At 33.8% G+C, this 22,320-nt stretch overlaps 1 protein-coding gene across 5 annotated transcripts; it reads right to left on the bottom strand.

Moving 5' to 3' along the window:
* Nucleotides 1–266: 266 nt before the first annotated feature.
* Nucleotides 267–20,324, bottom strand: LOC107847752. 5 transcript variants are annotated; one of them, XR_001667641.2, is made up of 8 exons: nucleotides 19,937–20,142; nucleotides 10,335–10,456; nucleotides 5,789–5,938; nucleotides 5,454–5,692; nucleotides 3,976–4,086; nucleotides 3,574–3,624; nucleotides 951–1,190; nucleotides 468–607 (listed from the first exon to the last, which is right to left on the bottom strand). XR_001667641.2 is itself a non-coding variant. In XM_016692213.2 (7 exons), exons 1-7 carry the CDS (start codon nucleotides 20,055–20,057, stop codon nucleotides 448–450), a joined length of 942 nt encoding a protein of 313 aa, XP_016547699.1. In that variant the 5' UTR covers nucleotides 20,058–20,324; the 3' UTR covers nucleotides 267–447. The 5 variants fall into 5 exon arrangements, 3 of the variants coding, with proteins under 3 accessions (XP_016547699.1, XP_016547698.1, XP_016547700.1); XR_007046886.1 differs by having other exon boundaries at nucleotides 951–1,304; nucleotides 10,335–10,444; nucleotides 19,937–20,100; XM_016692213.2 differs by lacking the exon at nucleotides 951–1,190 and having other exon boundaries at nucleotides 267–607; nucleotides 10,335–10,444; nucleotides 19,937–20,324.
* Nucleotides 20,325–22,320: the final 1,996 nt, after the last annotated feature.

The raw sequence follows: 22,320 nt of genomic DNA, 5'->3' as shown, positions 1-22,320 counted from the left end.
AAACAAATGAATATGAAAAGTATAAAAACATTTGAGGCGTAGAGAGAAAAAAAATACTTGCTCAATGCATAAAAAGAAGAAACAAAGACCCCTCTTAATGGGGCGTCCTATGTACCGGACACCGGATGAGAAACAAAAAAATAAAATACAATTAAAGGACTTGAAGCAGAAGTCTTTTCCAATAAGAGCAATATAAAACTGATATCCATTTTACTACTTTATTGGGTCATCTTTCTCGTCTCATTCTAAAAAAAAGGCTTAAAACATTAAAAAAAAACACCACTCACCAATCAAAGAATTATACATGGAGAAACTAGTCACTTCAAAGATTAGCTGCGACTTAACGCTGACGTTCTTCTGATATCATGTTTGAAGGAAAATGGCTAATAAAAACATTATTCGACTTTGTTTAAATAAAATACCTAGAGGCCACACAAAGCTAACTTATTATAACGCAATTGCTTGTGGATAACAAGCATTAACCTCCATTTGTAGGGATATCCAAATTTGGCTGCACCTTTCTTGCCTTGCCCTTATGCGAGTCAAAAATGTCTCTACCCATGGTTCAGTCATTCCCTCCAAGCTCAAGTCATATGGCACAGAGAAACTGACACAGAAAAAGTCTAGCAATGTAAGAAAACAAAAACTAACGCCATGTACAAACCAAGATTAAAAGAATGAGTTAATCAAATCCAAATGTTCAATGTATGAAACGTAGTCAACAGCGTGAAGTACAGAAACTACATTTGATTGATCCTCAGATGAAAACAATAACCAGGTTACGCATATCACAATCTTCAGAGACATCTAAAAGCAGCAATGCAGGTATTAAGATAGAAAGTTAAAAGGCGAAATAGGCCTAGAGCAGGAAGCCTCTAGTCAAAACATAAACTATAGGTATGGAGTTAGGAAGAGAGGAACAAAGGACAAAAAAGTTCTTAGAAGCATACCTGAAGGAAACTTATGTGGCTTCATTACTTCACGATCTAACTGAAAGATACACTTAAACCAGGTGTAAACAGGTAAGGACAAAAACCGGTCCTTTATAACTTGGAAGATGCAAAGGTCATATGTTAGGCGGTATTCAGGATATTGAGAGGTCACTGTCATTTCATTTGGTGAATATTTGAGGTATGCAAGATAATTCAAGTTGTCCCTTAAGGAAAAATGGACGCATCACTGATCAAAAGCTGCACAAAGCATAAAATCAAGAAGAGAAGGAAAAGTAGCAGTAATGTCACTTTTGTTTCTGCAGTGGGTTCATAGCATCTTCTTTCAGCTACCATTCAAAATTGGGCCAAAATCTGAAAGAAAGAAAATAAGGCCCAAAAATGCAGATGTAGAGCGTAACTCCACCTCACTCCTCCAAAAGAGGAACAATAAGAAAAAGGAAAAATAGACAGTTATTAATAGGCATATATGAATACTGTGATGGCAGTTAGTACAGAATGTCTTACACAGCTGACTTACTCAGACATAAGGTGATTCAAATAACAAATGCTAAACTGTACGGACATGTGATGAGGAGGTGCACGGATGCTTCAGTGCGGAGGTATGAGAGGCTAGCTATAAATGATTTTAGGCAGGGTAGAGGTAGGCCGAAGAAATATTGGTGGAAGGTGATTAGGCATGATATGGAGCAGTTACAGCTTACAGAGAACATAACCCTTGATAGGAAGGCGTAGAGGACTCGGATTAGGGTACACGGTTAGTAGGAAGGAGTTCTTCCGTGATAGCAGGGATGAGTGATTGATTTGTATCTGCGCCTAGATTTTCTTGTTCATAGTGTTTCAGTGATGTATATGATTTTGAATAGATAGTTTATAGTATTACCTTGTGGGTGTGTTGTTTCCTTTATTATCTAGAGTGTATTATAGTTTTGTTGTGTGCCTTTATATTTTTTTGTTATACTGTTATCTGTCATGAGTCCAGGGCTATCGAAAACAGTCTCTCTACTTCATCTGAAATAGTGGTATGGATTGCATACACTTTACCCTCCCCAGAACCCATTTTTTGGGAATACACTGGGAATGTTGTTGTTGTTGTTGCCAAAAAAAATATTATTTAAAATATTTATTTTGTCTTAACCGTACCAAATAGAAAAACATGCAGGTCTCCTATATTATTACATCATTGCTGCAATCTGAGAAGTACTTTCTTTCCCAGGAACAATAGAAACGAGAAACGGGGCAAAATAGTTTTTGGTAAGTTCTCAAGAATGCAGAAGTGAGAAAAGAAGATAAGGAAACATCAAGTTAGACACATGCATCAAAGGAAGAGAGTTGATTTTTTTAAAGAGATGGGTAGTAAAAAGGGGTTAAAATGACTCTCAATGGATGGATTGAAATGGCTATAATTTTCAATAGCTTCCAATATTTTTCTTTAGCATAGAGAGGCTTTAAATAGCCAACATACAATCAAAAACTTGCATAATTAAAATTCAAAATCCTAAATTATCTCAACAAATAAAACAACCTAACTTAAAATTCAAAATTCAAATTTATCCTAAACTAGACAACTTATTTTGCTAAAAACTACTGCAGTAATTAAAAGCAGTTTTCAACACTCCTCCTTTACTTTAGTTAAAGTGATTTAAAAAATGCTCCTCAATTTATGCTTTGGCGTTGATGCTGAGTTCCTGTGATTGTTTTTTGAATTTACAAAGTTTCTTCTTCTTTCTTTTTCTTCTTTTGGTTTTGTGCATAAGAAACGCCTCAATAACCTTTTATGTCTAGATGCTCTTTTGAAAGTGTTTTAATAGGATTTGCAAAATATTGTTGTAAGTATTTTTCTTCCATTACTTTTCTAGATTGAAACCTTTAACAACACTTTTTCCTAAATTTTGGCCGTGGTATGGTATATGGTTCATGGTTAATGAGAAAAAGAGCGCAAGTTGGTGCTGCACGTCATCAAGAAGGGCAAGGAAAGGAGAAAAATATATTGTTCTTAATCAGAACAACACATATGACATAGATTATAAAATATGATTTCATTTTCACTACCAAATTTGATAGTTTTTGTCAATGAAAGTTTTTTGTGCATTCAAAGAGAGACTGATGTTTGACATCGGTATTTGTTGAAATAATCCTACGCTTTGAAATAATCATGGGTTGAAAATAGTAGCCTTGACGGGTTAAAGTGGCAAGCCATGACGGGTTAAAAAGGTAGCCCTTACGGGTTAAAAATAGTATGGTAGTTCTTTAGAAGAACTCACACATCCCATAAGATTAATGAGACTCTGATACTACTGTTGGTTTTTTTAAAAGATGGGGCAGCAAAAAGGGGTTAAAATGGCTCTCAATGGATTGAAATGACTTTCAATAGCCTTCATTTTTTTTAGCATAGATAGGCACATACAATCAAGAATCTATATAATTTAAAATTCAAAATCCTAAATTATCTCAACAACTAAAACAACCTAACCTAAAATTCAAAATTCAAATTCATCCTAAACTAAATAACTTATTCTGCTAAAAACTACTGCAATAGCTAAAAGCAATTTTCAACAAAAAGTTACAAAAGATGGAAAGAAAGAGAATGTTTTCTAGCATCAGACACAATTGGGACCCCTACCTCATTAGTTCCTCTTTTTGAGCCTGAGATCCTCTATTGCATCTAGCACTCCTGTAAAATTTGAGGTTGAGAATCAGAAGACTGCTAAGCCTTTCTAAATCTAATGAAAACTAAATAATCGCAAGAACTCAGAAGACCAAAGGTTTGACATTGATGTTGTCAAATTGATGAAGGAAAGATGGCCAGAAGGCCATAAAAATTAAAAATCAGTTCTTCCAAGTCACTACAAAAATAAAATGCATCCGTCCATAAACAAGTTGCAGTTACTAATTTCAATCAACACATAGGCCTCAATCCCAAACTAGTTTCGATCGGTGATAGGATCCTCTATCATTCTGGTCTAAACAGTTAAAATTTGATAACTAAAATTAGCATGAAATGTGGATAAAGAACTCAACAAACCTGCAAACAAGGACTTGGAAAAGATGCAGAGACTTGGTAGAGAGGTTATTTATGGCATTTTCGATATGAGCCATCCCAAATAGGTAAACTATAGGATAACCAAGCAACCATCTGCAGCAAGATTGTAATTAAATACATGAAAATCATTAGATGACTGCACATGGTTCTTAGGAAAATAAGTAAAAATTATTACCAGTTAGTCAGAAGGTTTAAATTCTAGACAGTCAACTTTAAATAACAAAAAGAAAATTGCTCAATTTAGGAACAGGACATGTTGCATCTAATAGGCTAGTTGCAAAACACAATACTCTTTTTTTCTAACCGAGAAATCCTCGAAGCCACGCACTGTTTGGAATTCGGGGGATAATGGGTCCATCCCTCTACCCTTCTCCACTTTAATATCAAGCTTTTGTTTTCAGTATGATTCAAACCCCTGATATGCATCTAACAGACACATCATATGTTGCGCTCTTATCACTAGATCAAAGCCTTACGAGGCGGGAGCAGAACACTACTTATCAAGTCAGTCACTTTAGATACCTGATCAGTTGGCCACATGTCCTATACGACATATCTACCAGTCATAAACTGTCAGAGGATTAGAACGCACATTCAGATCTTTGAAATTACAGCTTTTCAGGTGAAAAACATCATCCTTAGATCTAGCACCATTCTGCACACATCTGGTATGAGGGAACCTCCTGCGAAAATCTTTGGCAGAGTTCCTTCTTTTTCCAAACTTAATTTCAAGTATCACAATTTTGTAGCCACATTAAAATTTTGTAAACCTTCTCCTTCATATTATTTTCACAGCAGTATAGTTGTAAAGTGAAACAATCGAACGTTTCCACAATTCATAATGCACAAGAGGTATAAATTAGGAGAGATACTATCAGTCTCATAAAGACTATGCAATAAATGGAATAACGAACATAAGAATTACTGCATACTTCCTTCTGTTATAGGTTGAGTGGCATGTTTGACCTTTTGAGGCCAAATTAGATTCTTTCTACAATATCTTCAATAAATAAGAAGAATATTCATCTTTATAAGAAATATTATCATATAAAGAAATACTATCACTTTGAAGCTATACGGTACCTTTCCCAACAGTTCATAAATTTAATCCTAAGAAACTGAAGCATGGTTTTCCCCAGTGAGACTTAAGCCACTTTCTAACAACTTTAAGAAGCTTTAGAAACAAGGTATTCTCTCCCTGGATCTAAACCGCAAAGAGATTGAGATTTCACAGACTTGATTATTTCCCAAGCTTGATTGGGTAATTACAGTATGTACAATCTTGGTAATGTATAATCACACATCAAAATCCTAATCATATCCCTAATCAAATCATTCCTATGCATATAATAGCTTAAAAACAAAGTTTAAATGACCACATAGATGTTTGAAACCCATAAAAGCAATAAATATTCCCATCAGGTGTAATATAAACATGCTGGTTTAGATAAGGGAGTTACCCATTTAGAGTTGGGACTGTAACATGAGTATCTTTAATGCATTCACCGAGATCAATTACTTCAGAAGACAGTGAAGAACTTGGCTTATAATAAAAGGAGTCAGAGTTTGCTCTAGCTTCTGGTTTCTGATGTTCCAAGTGATCAATCTTTATTCCATTTTCAGAAAAGACGGACAAAAATGTCTTTTGTGCCAATACAAGTTCTGCAGCCACAGGGCTTTCTTCTGCTTGTGTTATCATCTGTAATAACTCTATAAATCTTCGTAAAGAAACATGAGAAGGAAAGGATACAAAAACAAGATGGTTCAATGCTATAGCAGCCAATAAAGGAGTTACCTTTGGAGGATCATGTTCAAGGTCTACAAAGATCAGTCTCATCTCCAAGTTCAAACTAGACTTAACAAATTCTGCAAATGTTCTCGCGTGAACCAAATATATCATATCTTCTATAACCATAACATGCAAAGGCTTAAATACTGAGCAGTCCTGAAAGCGATAGCAGGAACATATTTTTATTATGTGGTACTTCAGTTTCCTATACAGAAGTCTAAAAAAAACCACGTAATTTACAATCAGGCTCTGGTATAAACCCCTATGTGGAACCAGATTTTATAGATACTGAGAAAAGACAACAAGATATCCCTATGTGGCTCGCTTCGGGAGTTCTATGTGATAAGAAGGTGCCTCCGAAGCTTAAAGGTAAGTTCTATAGAGTGGTAGTCCGGCCGGCTATGGTGTATGGAGCGGAGTGTTGGCCAGTTAAGAACTCCCACATCCAAAAGTTGAAGGTGGCGGAGATGAAAATGTTGCGATGGATGTGTGGGCATACCAAGAAAGATAGGATAAGGAATGAGATTATTCGAGAGAAGGTGGGAGTTGCCTCGGTGGAGGACAAGATGTGAGAAGTAAGGTTACGTTGGTTCGGGCACGTGATGAGAAGGGGCTTAGATACTCCTGTGCGAAGGTGTACGACACTGGCTATGGATGGTTTTAGGCGGGGTAGAGATAGACCAAAGAAATATTGGAGGGAGGTGATTAGGCATGATATGGAGCAGTTATAGCTAACGGAGGACATCACCCTTGATAGGAAAGTGTGGAGGAAGCGGATTAGGGAAGAGGGTTAGGGGTGGGAGGGCGTCGGTAATAGTAGGGGTGCGCTCCTCGGGGGCTGGAGTTTTTTGTTCGTGGCTAGCAGTGTTAGTTTATTTTGCTTACCGTACTAGTTTATATATGTACTTATCTTTTGTGTTTGGTATTCTGTTAGTTTGTCTTGTGTACCATACTAGTTATATACACTTATATTTGGGTTGATATATGGGTATCGGTCCTAAGCCGGGGGTCTATCGGAAACAACCTCTCTACTTCTCCTGAGGTAGTGGTATGGTCTGCGTACACTCTACCCTCCCCAGACCCCACTAGGTGGGAATACACTGGGTATGTTGTTGTTGTTGTTGAGAAAAGACAACAAGTATGTCTAAGCACAAAAAGACATCTTGAAACTACCCAGACGTGGACATCTGAAGCCTCCCTATATCTTATATAAACCGCCTTCCTAATTAGATAGAGACTGTTTTGTAACAACCCAACCCCTCGTTTTGAGCATATGTGCTCCTTATCATGTCTTGCAACTTCTTGTAAGTTGGGATACTGTTTTGGGACTTGTGAGACACTTGGAGTGGTTTCGGTTTGGACAAACGGAGCTCGAGTGGATTTTGGACAAGTTCGGAACATTTCCCAGTTGCTAGTTTTGGTTGATTTAATGCAACAGCAAATGTGATGAAATGTCGGCATCTGTGATGCTGCAAGCTTCGGGCAGCCCGCAAAAGTGACCACTGTTCGAAATTGCAAATAAAGGTCCCACATTATGATGAGAGGCGACATGAGATTGAGAGATTTGGATCGAGACTTCAAAGTTGGACTCGGGATAAGTATTATAATCATCTAGTTGTGTCTTTACCATGTTTATACTTGAAGAATTACCACTAATCATGGAATTTGATGGGTAAAATTGGGGACTTGATACGCAAGCCCTAGAACACTAAATTGATTGTTTGAACATTGAAACAAACTCAAGTTGGAAATTTAATTGTAGATTTGAACTCAATAGGGTTATGGGTAATCCACAGACGTAATTTCTTTCAAGGTTTGACCACGGGACTTGGGCTTGACTGTGATTTTAATCAAGACTTTAATCATGAAATTGAGCTCTGTGGCTATGTTTGACATCATCCGGTAATCTTTAAAAATATATTGGAGTCATTTGATGGAATCCGAACGAGGTAAAGCTATTTGGAAGGTTAAAGCTTCACTAGAACTGAAATAAGTTTAAGACTTTGACCTCAATGAGGAAATTTCCCAAATTGATACTCCTTCCGTCCCCAATTTAAGTGTCTTTGTTTGACTGTGCACGGAGTTTACGAAACAAAGGGAGACTTTTGAATCTTGTGGCATTATGTGTAGTCCTTTAGGCAGTCGCTTATTCTTACACTGTAGAACAGTTGTAAATCTGTGGGACATGTTCGTATGTATACAAGGGATAGGGGTTGACTGGGCAATGCCCAAGACTACTTTGATGTGCTGAAACAATGGGAAGGAGTAGGAAGAAAAGGATCTAATAATAACTGGTGGGTGGAAGAGCATCCAGCATGCATTTGGTGGACATTATGGAGGGAAAGAAATGCTTGATGTCATGAAAGGAAAGCTAGCAGTGTCCAGATGATCAAGATGAAGTTCGAGTTTACTGTATTTTTGGTTAGGGAGGTAGAAAAGTCAGTGGATTTCATAGGAATTGTAAAGTATTATCTAGATTTTATTTTGATGATACTCCTTGGGGGTTGTAAATCCCACCTCATTAGTTTTATCTGATGAGTTTTTTGGTGTGAATCCAATGTTATCTGTCTCAAAAAAAAGAAAAAAAAAATTTGTGGTCTTAAACTTACCATGTCGAATGTAGTAGTAATTGGAAAAATTACAAAATCTAGAAATAGACACTCTTTTTGGGACAAACCAAAAAGGAAGGTAAGACACTTGAATCGGGGAAAGAGGGAGTACTATTTTACATATACTTTTTGTTATGCTAATAATACTTTCTTTGCTATTCTATCTATCAAGGTACCATATATGTGAGGTGACAAACATATATATGAGGACACCGGGATTATAAGTGCTATGGGGTATAGGTTGATGTCGATGTACATGCTTGCTATGTTCTGTCATGTGTCATGACTAATTTAAGCATTCTTATGATGTTAGTATGATGTTATAGGCATTGTGTTTATGCTAGTTCAACATTATGAGCTATATGTACGCCGGATTACATATTTAGTTGATAGTCATGCGTCTGTACATACGCATGATAATTTGCACATCTACTTCCACACCTGGATGTGGCTATGGCACGTGAGGTTGTTCATGCGGGCTTATGATATAGCACATGAGTTATCTGTCTCGATTATGTTATGGCACGTGATTTGTTTGTACAGCGTGTGGATATGAATTCATCCTTCGTGAGTAACTGCATCACCAGGATCACTCAAGCATTGTACACGCGGGATTGATTTGCGATGGAGCGTCAGTGTTGAAAGTGGTGCATTTGACGCATTGAACATGGATAGTTTTGATAGTGCATTCTATTATATGTTATACTTGTCCTTAGTTGTATTTGCTTTGATTGTGCATATTTAATTGAATTGTTTTATGTGCTTTAATATTAAAGTTGTTAAGGCGTAATAATTTTTGAAACTGTAAGACAATAATTGCAAAGGTCTGAAAGTGAGTGTTTGATAAAACCCTTGCTACTACCTTGTTGGGGCAATCGATGATACTTGCCGAGTATATGTTGGTGTACTCATACTACACGTGTTGCACTTTGTGTAGACAAGTATTGAGCTGTTGCGCAATTTGTGAGAAAGCTTTGAAGATCTACCAGTGTTCAGTGTCGAGCTGTCAGCTAGTTCATGGTAGCTTAGAGTCCTTTACTTCTGTTTTTTATTTCAAGCAGATGATGTATAATTCATGTCAAAGTCTTATTTCCTATTCTTAGTTGCTCATGACTTGTGACACTAGGGAGATCATATTAGATTACGCGGTATTTGATGCCCTCATTTATGTTAATGTCTTTGGGTGTAATCATGTTGTATGATTTGCCTGATGGGTTAGGTTAGGTTAAGAGTCTGTTTGAATCGACTTATTTAGGTGTTTATAAGTCAAAATAGCTTTTAAGCATTTTTGAAGTGTTTGGATAAGATTTAAAAGTGCTTTTAAGCACTTGTTTTTATGTCAAAATAAGTCAAAAGTCATAAGTTAGAAATCCCAAATTATGGCTTTTGGCTTATAAGTCAAAAGCCATAAGCCCATCCAAATAGACTCCAAGTGTCATCATGGTTGTCTAGGATTTGGAACATAATAGCGTTTGGGATTATTTTCATGTGTTACATTGGTATAGAAGTAGGGTAATATATAGTAATAGTAAAAATAGTAGTATGTGATATGAGGATTGAGTTTTGGTAACGTTTTTGAGCATTAAAGGTTGTCAATAATGTTTTGATGTAGATTTTTTTCGAAGTTAAGGATATAGGTTGAAATATGTGTAGATGATAATAGTTGGAATGTTTGCAAAGAAAAATGACTTAATACAAAGCGTGAAGGAAGTCAAGATTTCCCCTTCTGGACAAAATATTTTCCTTGGAGACCGCATCTTCCACAATTGATTATAAACAACCACAACATTGACAAAATTAAAAAAAACATAGCAAACATGTCAAGGAAATATAAACTAGGAAAACTATATGGGAGTGAGGAAATCAATTCTTTTTAGTTCACTTTTCAATCCCTTCAAGGGACAGAAAGTCAGCATATACCAATATACGTTGAACTTGCTAACCTCTTTGCAATGTTTAAGGAATGCACAAAGCTGTTCTTGCAGTTCAGGCATCTTCCCTCCATAGTCCACCATTACAACTGGCCTCATTTCAGTGCACAAGGCCAAAATGTCTGTCCAAAATTCTAATTAAGATTATCTACTCATGCAACTAAAGATGAAAACACTGCTAAAGCATTCATATTCCGTTGATACTAACAATTGACAACTTTTACATCAGTAAAATTCTGAAAGCTCACAATCCCAACTAAAAACAACAGCCAAGTAAATAAAAAGAAAACCTTATATTATTTTTCCTATAATCAATAAATATTTGAGGACCATTGGCGCACAGTTTTAAACTCGTATAACGGGTCTGCCCCCTATCCTTCACCATTTAAATACAGGTGAGTTTGAACCTGTGACTTGTGCATAACTCACACATCATGCGTCGCGCTCTTACTATTTTAGAGTTTTTTATATAAGGCAAAAGACTCCAACTCTTATCTAAGAATTGGTTTGTCTTCTACTTAACATTTACATTTTTCTTGACTAGCGTCAGTAGACAATGCTGATCTCTACCTATTAATGGACTGTAACTACTGAAAATATATATATTTATCTGTTGCAATTGAAAAGAGTAACGATTTTGTTAAAACGGGAATTTTTATGTAGAAAAGGGTTGCAATGTAGTGTCTATAAATAGGGTTCAATGTAATAATGCACACAAAGAATTCACTAATATTTTTCTCCTACAATTCTCACAGGTATCAGAGCCAAGGTGAGAAACATCCGGGACAGAAAAGTGAGTTGTTGTGAGTCTCTCCAGAGACTCCTCAGGTCTTATTTGCATCACTTCCCTCTCAATGTGTGTTGTGCGAAAACCAACACCATCAGATCCAAAGAGCTCCAGTGACCAAAACCAAGTCACCCCTTCCGACAGCAAGATTTTCCGCTGAGATTAGACAATTTTTTCTCTCTTGTGGTGTTTGCTAGGGTATTCTAAATGTACCCATTGAGATACATCCCCATTCAAGCACTGAAATTAGGGTTCTGACGACTTCAGCACTGTTTCCCGTGATTCCAAGCTGTTTCTGCCCAGTTTTTCGAGAAATATTTTTAATGTCAAGGTCGCACAGAGATTCAAAGCTAACCCATACCATTTTCTTCAAGATCCGATCACTTCTTATTTTTCTGACAAGATCCAACACTGTTTCAGATTCAGTTCAGCTTCTGGACTTTTGTTTCTCAACAGAAACTTGGTGTTTTCCTCTTTGGTCAGATTTTCTTGAAATTTTTGAGTCATGTCTCTCCGATGGGATGTTTTTAATTCCAACTATGATTACTTTCGAACCATTTTTTTTCATAATCCACTTCAGAATCGTCAAGTGGAAGTTTGAACTATTTAGCTTGGACTTCCATGGTTGAGTTGCAGTGCAAGGGTCAAGGTTTTCAAGATCACTTACCGAAAAAAGCTAGTGAGATCGGAACAAAACACAATGGAAGAAGGTTGACACTCAATTATGCAGTATCCTGTGGCGATCTCGGATGACAAGCTTAAAGAAACAAGAATTCGAGATGTCTACTTATTTGGGAGTTGGGACAAGTATAAGCAGTCATGGAGGAATTTGAGAGGTTGATGCCAGTCACTACAATCGTTGAAAAACAACAGGAGCAAAGACAAATGTTTCTAGTTCTTACACTTGTTGGAATTCCTACTGACCTTGATTTGGTGTGTGGTCAAATTTTGGCTAGTCCTACGGTTCCCAAAGTTGATGAACAATTCTTTCATTTACTTCGCCTTGTCGCGCCTCACAATCACACAGTGGTCTCATCAACAACCGTTAATCCCTCTGTTCTCACATCTCAAATTACAAAAAAAACAAACATCTCAGTCTAAGAAGAATCAATGAGAAGAGGTTGTTTTGAAAGATCCTTACCTAAATGTAGTTATTGACTTATTGTCATAGGCTTGGACACACTCGTAACGTATAATATCCTCTGCATGGTCTTTTTTTTTTCATCATTAAGGATTTTGTTCAAAGTGTACCAAGGTGGTACAACAAAAGGTACATGACTTAGCAGCAAACTCTATAATCCAATACTACATATCATCTCCTAGCAAGCACAAGAAGTCCAAATACTTATCCATCATATCTAAAGTGCTGCTATAACACCACAAGTACAGATTTTTAACACATTTATTTTTTACTCTGCAAATCTGTAACTTCTTCCAATCAAAGCATGCCTTGTTCCTTTCTAGCCATAAGGTCCACATATGCAATTGGGAATAGTTCTCCATATCGCTTCAAGATCTTTTTAACCTCCTCTGATTGCCACACTTCCAACAAACTACTAATTTTCTCTGGCAGCACCAAAGATATGCCCCATTATGCTAAAGAAAAGTTCGCGACATTATCTTGAAAATCTACAATGCGGGAAAAGATGCTCAACTGTTTCTTCCCCTGAATTACAGAAACAACATCTGTTGCACAAGGGAAACCTCTCCTTTGTAACTTGTTTTGTATTTGGCAAGCATCCCTAGCTGCTAGCAACAACAACAACAACAAACCCAGTATATTCCCACCTAGTGAGGTCTGGGGAGGGTAGAATGTACGCAGTCCATACCACTACCTCTAAAGAAGTAGAGAGGCTGTTTCCGATAGACCCCCTAGCTGCTAGCCAACCAAAAAAAGCTACTTTCATAGGTGCTTTAGCTTTCCAAATCATCTTCCATGGCCAGTTATGGATTCCCTGACTAAACTGTTGCAACAACATTTTGAGGCAGTAACTAACCGAGAAAACCTTATCCCTACTGTTAGGCCAAACTAGCCTGTCTGCTCTACCTTGCTCTACTGAACATGAATCAGTTGTTGAATTAGTTGGCAAAAACCGTCTATTTCCCAATCATTTACATTTCTTCTAAAGGTAACATTCCATCCCGTTGTTGAATTAAAATCTACAATATAACCTCTTGATTCAAAGCACAATTGAACAACACCGGAAACCTGCTTTTGAAACTCTCATTTCCACACCAAGTGTCCATCCAAAATTTAATCCTCCTACCATTTCCCACCTCCAAGCTTCCAATCGATCACCCAAGAATGCTCATGTCTTGCTATTTAATTAATCAAATGCCCTCATCTTCCATTCAGAATTAGATTCCTTATTCCATATTGTTTCCTCATGCATCTCTATACTCCCTTCTTCCCGTGTCTTTGAGAGCACAAGTTTTGTTCATAACTTAGCTCCGAAAAAAGATAAATTAGTCCACCGTGCTCTCAAATGTGTCTTTCTTGGTTATTCTCGGTTCAAAATGGGTATCGTTTTTACTCACCTGATCGTCGGTTTTATGCTAGTCGATGTCATATTTTTTTAGTCTTGCCGTAACTTTAATTTTCTTTTGATCATCCTAATGCTTTTGAGGTTTTACCTATACCAACTATTGAGCAATCTACGATTATTTCTATTTCTCCATCCACAGTGCCACCACTACTGACAAATCATTGTCGTCTGCGTCCAACACCAGGCCTAAAAAATTCATGTCATGCACTAAACCCTGTACCTACTAAGTAGTTGTATCCTCCTAGTCAATTGCTTGCACTTTGAAAAGGTATATGATCACTCGTTATGTCAATCCACATTATACTTTTTAAAAGTGTTTACCATCTATCATTACCTTGGGTGATGCGAAAGAGATTAACACAGACCCTGAAGATACGGAGTAGTTATGCCAACATCTCTGGAGATAAAAATAGGTGGAAAATCATTCCTGCTTGTTTATGGAGGTCAGTGTGGCAAGAAAGAAACCTTAGATGTTTCCAGAACAAGAGCAACACTATCCAGAAGTCGAAGATGAATTGCTTGGTGTTGCTTCAGCTTTGGTGTAAACAGGAGTATATGGAAGATCTAGAATCAGTTACAAAAGTTTTAGGCTCATTGCATTTTTTTGCTACAGGGTTGAAGATCTTTATGTATACTTTCTATTTTTTTGCTACAGGGTTGAAGATCTTCATGTATACTCTTGCTCTTGTAATTAGGAACCTGTAACATGTTGTGGCAGGTTTTATTTTATTTTTTTGGAAATAGAAAAACAAGTTGTTGAAGAGGAGCCTTGGAGTAACTCGTAAAGTTGTTGCCATGTAACCAGGAGGTCACGGGCTCAAGCCTAGGAAACAACATCTGGCAGAAATGCAAGGTAAGGCTGCGTACAATACACCCTTGTGGTGGGGCTCTTCCCCGGACACCACGTATAGCGGTAGCTTTAGTGCACCGGTTTGTCCCTTTAGAAATACAACTTGTTAATTTATCCCCCAAAAAAAAAAAATCTATCATCACCTCATTATGCCTTAGTAGCATCTTTGTCCTCTATTTGCATTCTAAGAGCCCATTTGGATAGAATTAAAATCTGGTCAAACTAGCTTTTAATTTCTTTTTTAGCTTTTTTAGGTATTTGGTAAAATTAAAAAGTACTTAAAAAAAGCCAAAAACTGATTAAAAAAACAAAAAGAAGTGAGAAGCTGGGACCCCCAGCTTTTTACTTTTTAGATTAAAATTCTTTTAGGTTTGACCAGAATATTTACCTTTCTATCCATTATATTTTTCTCTAATTCCAACAATACACTGAACTTGTATCCTTAAATATATAGTTTTTCTTTCTTTTTCTCTTTGTTGCTTCTCTTCGTGTCTTCCCACTAGTTTCCTCTTTATTGTTCTCCTTTGTTTTCAGCGAATCCATCATTACATCGGAGGTTTACATATTTTTTAACATAGCCAAATCGTTACAAGTTTGTAATATTACAATATAATACTATGTTTGTATAAAAAAAGTCCAAAAATTTTTAATTTTTAACATTTAAAAATAAAAAATAACTTATATTTATAAATTGACCTCACATAATCACTTTACGTTGAAAGTGTATTTAAATAGAAATTATGTTTGAATTATTAGAATTAAAAATTAAATAATTCACCTTATTTATGGTGTTAACAACTTTAAGAACATTTAAGTCATTTTGACAACAAAAAGGTGCTTAACATCATTTGTTTACCAAACACATCAACTTTTTTTCATTTTCAGCACGTCTATCCAAACACTTAACTACTTAATTTAAAAGCGCTTATTTTAAGTTTTTAATCACTTAATCTAAAAAGCTATTTTTTTCAATCCAATCCAAACGAGTTCTAAGTCTACAAGTTAAGCACTTTCTCATACAGAATGAAGGCATGCAATGATCAACAAGATGTTTGTTTTACATGTGAGTGGTTCTCTTCCTTCAAGCAAATCTATTGTTGGTTATCGTTGGGTTTATGCAATTAAAGTATGCTCGGATGATCAAGCTGATCGGCTTATGGCTCGCTTTGTTACTAAAGAATATACTCACATATTTGAGCTTGATTACAATGATACTTTCTCTCTGGTCTAAATAGCATATGTCCACCTTTTCCTATCCATGGTTGTTGTTCGTTATTGGCCTCTTTATCAATTGAACATTAAGAATGGTTTTCTGCATGATGACCTTAAAGAGGTTTATAGGAACAACCACCAGATTTGTTGTCTAGAGGGAGTCTAGTAGCCTCGTATGTTGATCGCGCCACTTATTCTATGGTTTGATACTGTCTCTTCGAGCCCGATTTGAGAATTGCAACACAGTAGCTGATCACTTTGTGTTTTATGGGCATTTTGCTCCAAATCTATTTATTTATTTGGTGGTTTATATTGACAATATTGCTTCCACTGCAATGATCAAGATAGTATTATTAAATTAAAGAAACACCTTTCGGCATTTCTAGACTAAAGACCTCGGTAGAATGAAGTATTTTACAGGTATTAAGGTTAATCAATCTAGATCAGGTATTTTTTCGCAACGCAAGTATGCCTTCGAGAGTCTTGAGGAGACTGGAATGATGGGATATAGACCCATTTGACACTTCTATAGATCTAAATGTTAAATTCTTACCATGATAGGGGAACCACTCAGTGATACTAGAAGTATAGATGGTTGGTTGGTAAGTTGAATTATCTCACAATGACATTTCTTTTCCTGTGAGTGTTTTTAAGTTAGTTTATGGATACACCTGGTGAAAGTCATTGGAACGTAGTTGTTTGCATTATGTGACATATAAAGTCAACTCCAGGTAAAGAACTACTCTTCAGGATCGACGCCACGAGTAGATCATTGGATATACAAACGTTTATTGGGTAGGATCAGCTTCTGATAGATGTTCTACCTTCGAATATTATGCTTTAGTGGGAGGTAATTTGGTGTGTTGGAAGAGTGAGAAACAATGTGGCTTCGAGATCTAGTGCAAAAGCAGAATATCAAGTAAGGGTTGTAGCAAATTACGAGCTAGTTTGGATTAAGGGCCCGTTTGCCAATAAAAATTTTTCCCTTTTTTCCAGAAATTTTCTTCACTTTTTTCACTTTTCCGGAAATTATGGTGTTTGGCCATAAAACTCCGAAAAATTATTCCGGAGTTGGATTCCAAAAAGTGAAAACAACTTTTTGTTATTTTCACAATTTTTCACTCCCATTTTCAACTTTCATTATTATTATATATAACCCCAATCTTTAAATTTTTACACAAAGAGCTCTTATATAGGGATGGCAATGGTGTGGTGCGGTGCGGGTTTTTACTGAACCCGCAAGTTTTAAAACCGCACCGCACCGCGCCTCCCCATGTTTTTATTTTTTTTCTTTTTTTTGAAAAATTTGTAACTCCATTGAAAATCATAATATTTTCAAATATACAACTAGAAAATAATAACTAATTTCTATTATATCACTTTTAACTAAAAAATTGTCAAAAAGTATAACGTGTACAAGTAATGATCAAATATCATATTTTTATTCAAATGAATAGAGATGTTAAAAAAGCTACTATAAAATTATTTATTTGTAGTGTTATACATGTAGTGTTAAGTATCATAAAATTTAAGTAAAGAACACATATAATTTTAGGTATATTCACGAGAATAATACTAATTTTTAGTTTTTTTGTTAATTTAAACCCGCATATACCCGCAACCCGCACCGCACCATTTAAAAAGAAATTTACTTTAACCTGCACCCATAACTTAAAATCCGCACCGCACCGTATAACTTAAAACCCGCACTACACCCGCACCGCCCCCATTGTCATCCCTACTCTTATAACTACAACCACTAAGAAAAAAATTATTATTTATTTTCTATGGTACAACATCATTTTTAATTGTTACAGATATTCTAATCTCTTTTTCTTTTTTTAATCAAAATTTACTAACGTGAAATAAAAAATAATAAATAGCAATCTATGGTGGAAATATATCAACTTTGTTTTAAATGAACTATATTATAAAAATATAAGGCCTAATACATTATATTATTTAAAAATTAAAAACTTAATATTTTTTTCTTGTCATTCTAATTTTCTGTATATGTCATATAATGGCTATGATGATTTTAATAAATTATTAAAAAGTGGTCAATAAAGTCGCATATCAAACATAACGTAACGATCCATATTGACGATTACCTTTTTTTGGTTTTATGGATTTTGAACAGAGACGAGTGTGGTAATTAGCTTAACAAATGTTTGTTCTCTTTACCAAAAAAAAAAACATATATATTCAAGGAAAATCAATATCATCAATAAAGAAAAAGCAAAAAATTAGCACTAGTCTATTCAGAAAAAATTCATTCGTAATTTTTTTAAAAAAGATCAAATTCAATAAAATAATTAATTCAAGTGAAAGTAATGTAGAATTTTCATCAACAAATTTAAGAATATATAAAATATATTATATCCATCAATCATATTTATCAAAATATATTTTCTCTATTCAGTCGATTATGGTTAGATAAACTTATTTAGCACGTGTTTGTGATATTTTTATTCAAATTTTAGAAGAATAACAATCATAATAATTAGTAACCGTTTGGCATGAAAACTAAAATTTTCTGAAGTTGGAGTTGAAGTTGGAGTTAAAATTGGAGTTGAAGTTGTGTTTGGCCGTCTTTTTTGAAAAAAAAATTTTGAGTTTTGAAAAAACTTTTTTAAATATGATTTTATGCCCTAACTTTTACAAACTATCAAAATCATCCAACTAAAAATTACCTACTAATGGAAAAAGAACACAATTAGCCACTATTATAAAAATAATTACATATACATGGTCATATTTAATGAATTTCAATTCTGACATAAATAATATTTACATTAATAGCCATTTTCTCATATTTGAAAATTTTAAATATGGATGTTATATTAACAAATCACTGCTTCCTGTTTTTTAAGTAACAAATATTATCTTTCAAATAATTTTTTTTTTAGGAATTTATTTAATTTATTTTTTTCATTTTTCGTTCCTAAAAAATAGGAAATGATGAGTTGTTATTAAATTTTAGGGTGCCGCTAATTTATTTCTTTAATTTTCTTATACATGAAAGATTTTACTCTGTGTGAATAAATTATTTGTATGTAAAACATGCTTTGCATATTTATGGTATATTATATCATATACCATAAATATATAAATATGCTTAATATGTTTCCTTATACTTTGTATTTTTATATATGTGTGTATATGGTATATACATGGTATAATCTTCATATATAACATACTTTGTATATTTATATTATAAATATGCTTAGTATGTTTCTTAATACTTTGTATATTTATATATGTGTGTATATGGTAGATACATGGTATAAACTTTATATATAACATACTTTGTATATTTCTATTATAAATATAATACTTCATATATTTATGGGTATAAATATAATACTTTATATATTTATTGGTATAAATATAATACTTTATATATTTATAGGTATAAATGTAAATTAGCAGTAAAATAATGTCTTAAATAAGAGAAAAAATTAAATAAGGGATAAAAATAATGATGAGAGAGAAAAAGAGATATATATTAATTATGATAGCATTAAGTTTGAAATTATAATTATTTTATTCTATAAAACTGTTATATACGTAATATTGAAAAAGTAATGTTATAAGGAGATTTTTATGTAAAAATTTAAAAGATTGAGGTTATATGTAATAATAATAAAAGTTGGAATTGGAGTTGAAAAATTGTGAAAACAACAAAAACCTGTTTTCCCTTTTAAGAAAAAATTTTCGGAATTATTTTTCGAATTTTCATGGCCAAATGGGCCCTTAGTTTGTTGTTAATTATTTTATCAATTGAAGATATATAAATTATTTTCTCACCATTTGGTTGTATGTTAGTATATAAATTAGTAGTTGAGTGATTTTGATAATTTTTAAAAGTTGAGGACATAAAGTTATATTTAAAAAAAAAAATTCAAAAGCCTAGAAAAAAATTTCAAAAAGACATGGCAGACTCGGACTCGGACTCTGACTCCAAGGAAAAAGTAGTTTTTATGGCCAACCAGCTACTAAATAGTTGCTCAAATAACTAAATTTGGAGAAATCACTCAAATGGAATTTGTGTGTGACAAACAATCGGCCCTTCATATCGCATCAAATCTGGTATTTCATAAACACTATGCACATATTGAGATTGACCATCACTTTGTCAAAGAAAAGTAAACACTTCGGATATAGAATTAGAAGCAACCCATAATATAGAATTGGAAGAAGAAAGAGTGTAAGGAACCTGTCTCGAGGCGACGCTTGGATGAAATTTTGAGGCGCCATTTAATTTGGGACAGAGCAGATTCGAATGTCCTTAGTACCATCTCCAATTCTACAACCTCCATTCTTGACTCCCATTCCATTAGGTATTATTGCTACTTCCTGTAAAGTAGCAATAATATTTTAACATGATTTTATTGCCTCATAAATTTTTTTTATTTTTTTTTTCAAGTTGGTTTAATTGCCTACTAAATTTTATTTACGTTGGTTTTATTTCTTTAAGTTGGTTTTAATTTTTTTATTTTTTTATTTCTTTAAGTTGGTTTTATTGTCTCGTAAAATTTTTTTATTTTTTTTATGATATTATTTCTTTAATAATACCATCTCGCAATCTATCTTTAAGTTGGTTTTATTGCCTCGTAAATTTTTTTTTATTTTTTTATTTATTTGCACCTTACGTGTTGATATGGAATCACAACTCAATTTTATTAATTATAGTGATAAATAAGCACCCATCATATGTATAAATATTTTTTTAATTTTTTCTTCTTATTTTCTTTGCCTTGTATTTAAAATTAGTTAATACAAATAATTTTTTTTTTATTTTCTGACTTATATTTAAAATCTTCTCAAACATTAAAAGAAATTACTACTTTTGTTTATGTTTTACCCATTTTAGTTGTTTTTCTTTTTTCCAGTTGTTTTTTTTAATTCTTCTCATTTTCTTTGTCTTATCTTTGGATTTACTTTCAAATTTAATTTGTCTTGAATTTAAAATAGGCTTATTTCGACGGATATCAAGAAAAGTGAAGGAAATCAAAAAGTTAAAAGTAAAAGGCATTATTTAAATTTTTAAATTATTTTTTCTAAAAAATGCACATAATTTTTAAAAAGTATAAAGCAAAAATATAAGAAATAATGAAAAAGAAAAAAGAAACTACACAGTTAAAGGTGGAGAGGAAAATAAATGTTTCACAAAGAAAGAAAGGAGAATGATTATATATAAGTTTTAATTTTAATAATAATTATGCGTATTAGTTAATTGTAAAGCATTCAATTTAAAAGGACATGTATTAAGTATGGATCAGCTTTTTTCAACACTTTTCGCCTCTAACTTGCTTCCAAGATAGTGAGAACATTCATGTGCTACCTCAGCACATAAGAATGTATTTATTACATTTTAAATTAGTACAGTGAAATAATAATACCCCGTAAAGATAAAGTGTGGCATTGAAATTTTAATCTTAATTCAAGAGATATTTGTATTCTGTTCCTTTTTTAGAAAAAAAATGAAGTTGGGCCAAAGTCCATTTTATTAAAGTAAAAAAGAGTCCGAAAATAGGCACAAAAGTGGCCTATTCGAGAAAGAAACAAAAGGAAAACAAATGAAAATAACAAAATGTGAGTAATACAAATATCAAATGAATCAAAAAACACTTTTTATAACGTCAAGCCAAGAAAAAATGAGCTAATTTTGATCAAAAACACCCTTCAAATGTTTATCTAAATTATTAACATTAAATTCAAAGTATTTTTGTCTTCTTCTTCTTCGTTTTGTAGTATGTAAATCTTGAAGTAAAATTATAATTATTTTATATTATATCAATATATATATATATAATAAGATTGAAGATGTCGTGTAATTCACAATAGCAATGGTAAGATCCGGGAGTATGATATCAGTGTCATAAGTAATTCAGTGCAGCAAATTACCATTAAAGTGTAGAATCATTCTTCGTTTTTTAGATTTTATGCTACTTTGGTTTATGCTAAGTGTGATAATCAACTTAGAATGAAGTTGAGGGATGATATATATTTTGTAGTTGTTGGGATCAATAATTCATGGTTTATTGGAGGAGACTTTAATGTGGTTTTAAATGGAAGAAATGATTAGGGGTCTCCCAGTTGGTAGAGTCAGATCATGAGGACTTCATGGTTTGTCTTGAATCCCGTGACCTTATACAAGTTCACTATAAGGGTACTCCTTTCACTTGGTGGGATGGAAGAGTAGGAGATAAATGTATCTTTGAAAGAATAGATGAGATTTTGGTTAATTCAGAGTCTCAAGATCTTTTCTCTCATACTGAAGTTGAACATCTTCCAAGAAGTGGTTTTGATCATGTTCTCTTACTATTAAATTGTGAGAATAGTCCTCCAATTATAAAATATGTTTTCAGGTTTCTTAATTTCTAGACTAATCATGAGAAATTTAAGAATGTGGTTAGTCAAAAGTTGGATGCCGATGTCTCATATAATCCTTTTGTTAGATTTTAAGAGGAAGATCAAGAACATTCAAATAGTGTGGAGTAGAAAAACTTATGAGATATTTCTGAACAAGTAATAATCAGAAAGGAGATTGCTAGAATTAAAGAGCAACTATTTGGAAAAATTTCCTTTGTTGGAAAC

This window comes from Capsicum annuum, chromosome 11 (genome assembly GCF_002878395.1).
Source record: "Capsicum annuum cultivar UCD-10X-F1 chromosome 11, UCD10Xv1.1, whole genome shotgun sequence".
NCBI classification, from domain to species: domain Eukaryota; kingdom Viridiplantae; phylum Streptophyta; class Magnoliopsida; order Solanales; family Solanaceae; genus Capsicum; species Capsicum annuum.
The sequence above is the reverse complement of the archived record's forward strand: the minus strand, read 5'-3'. Positions and strand labels throughout refer to the sequence as shown.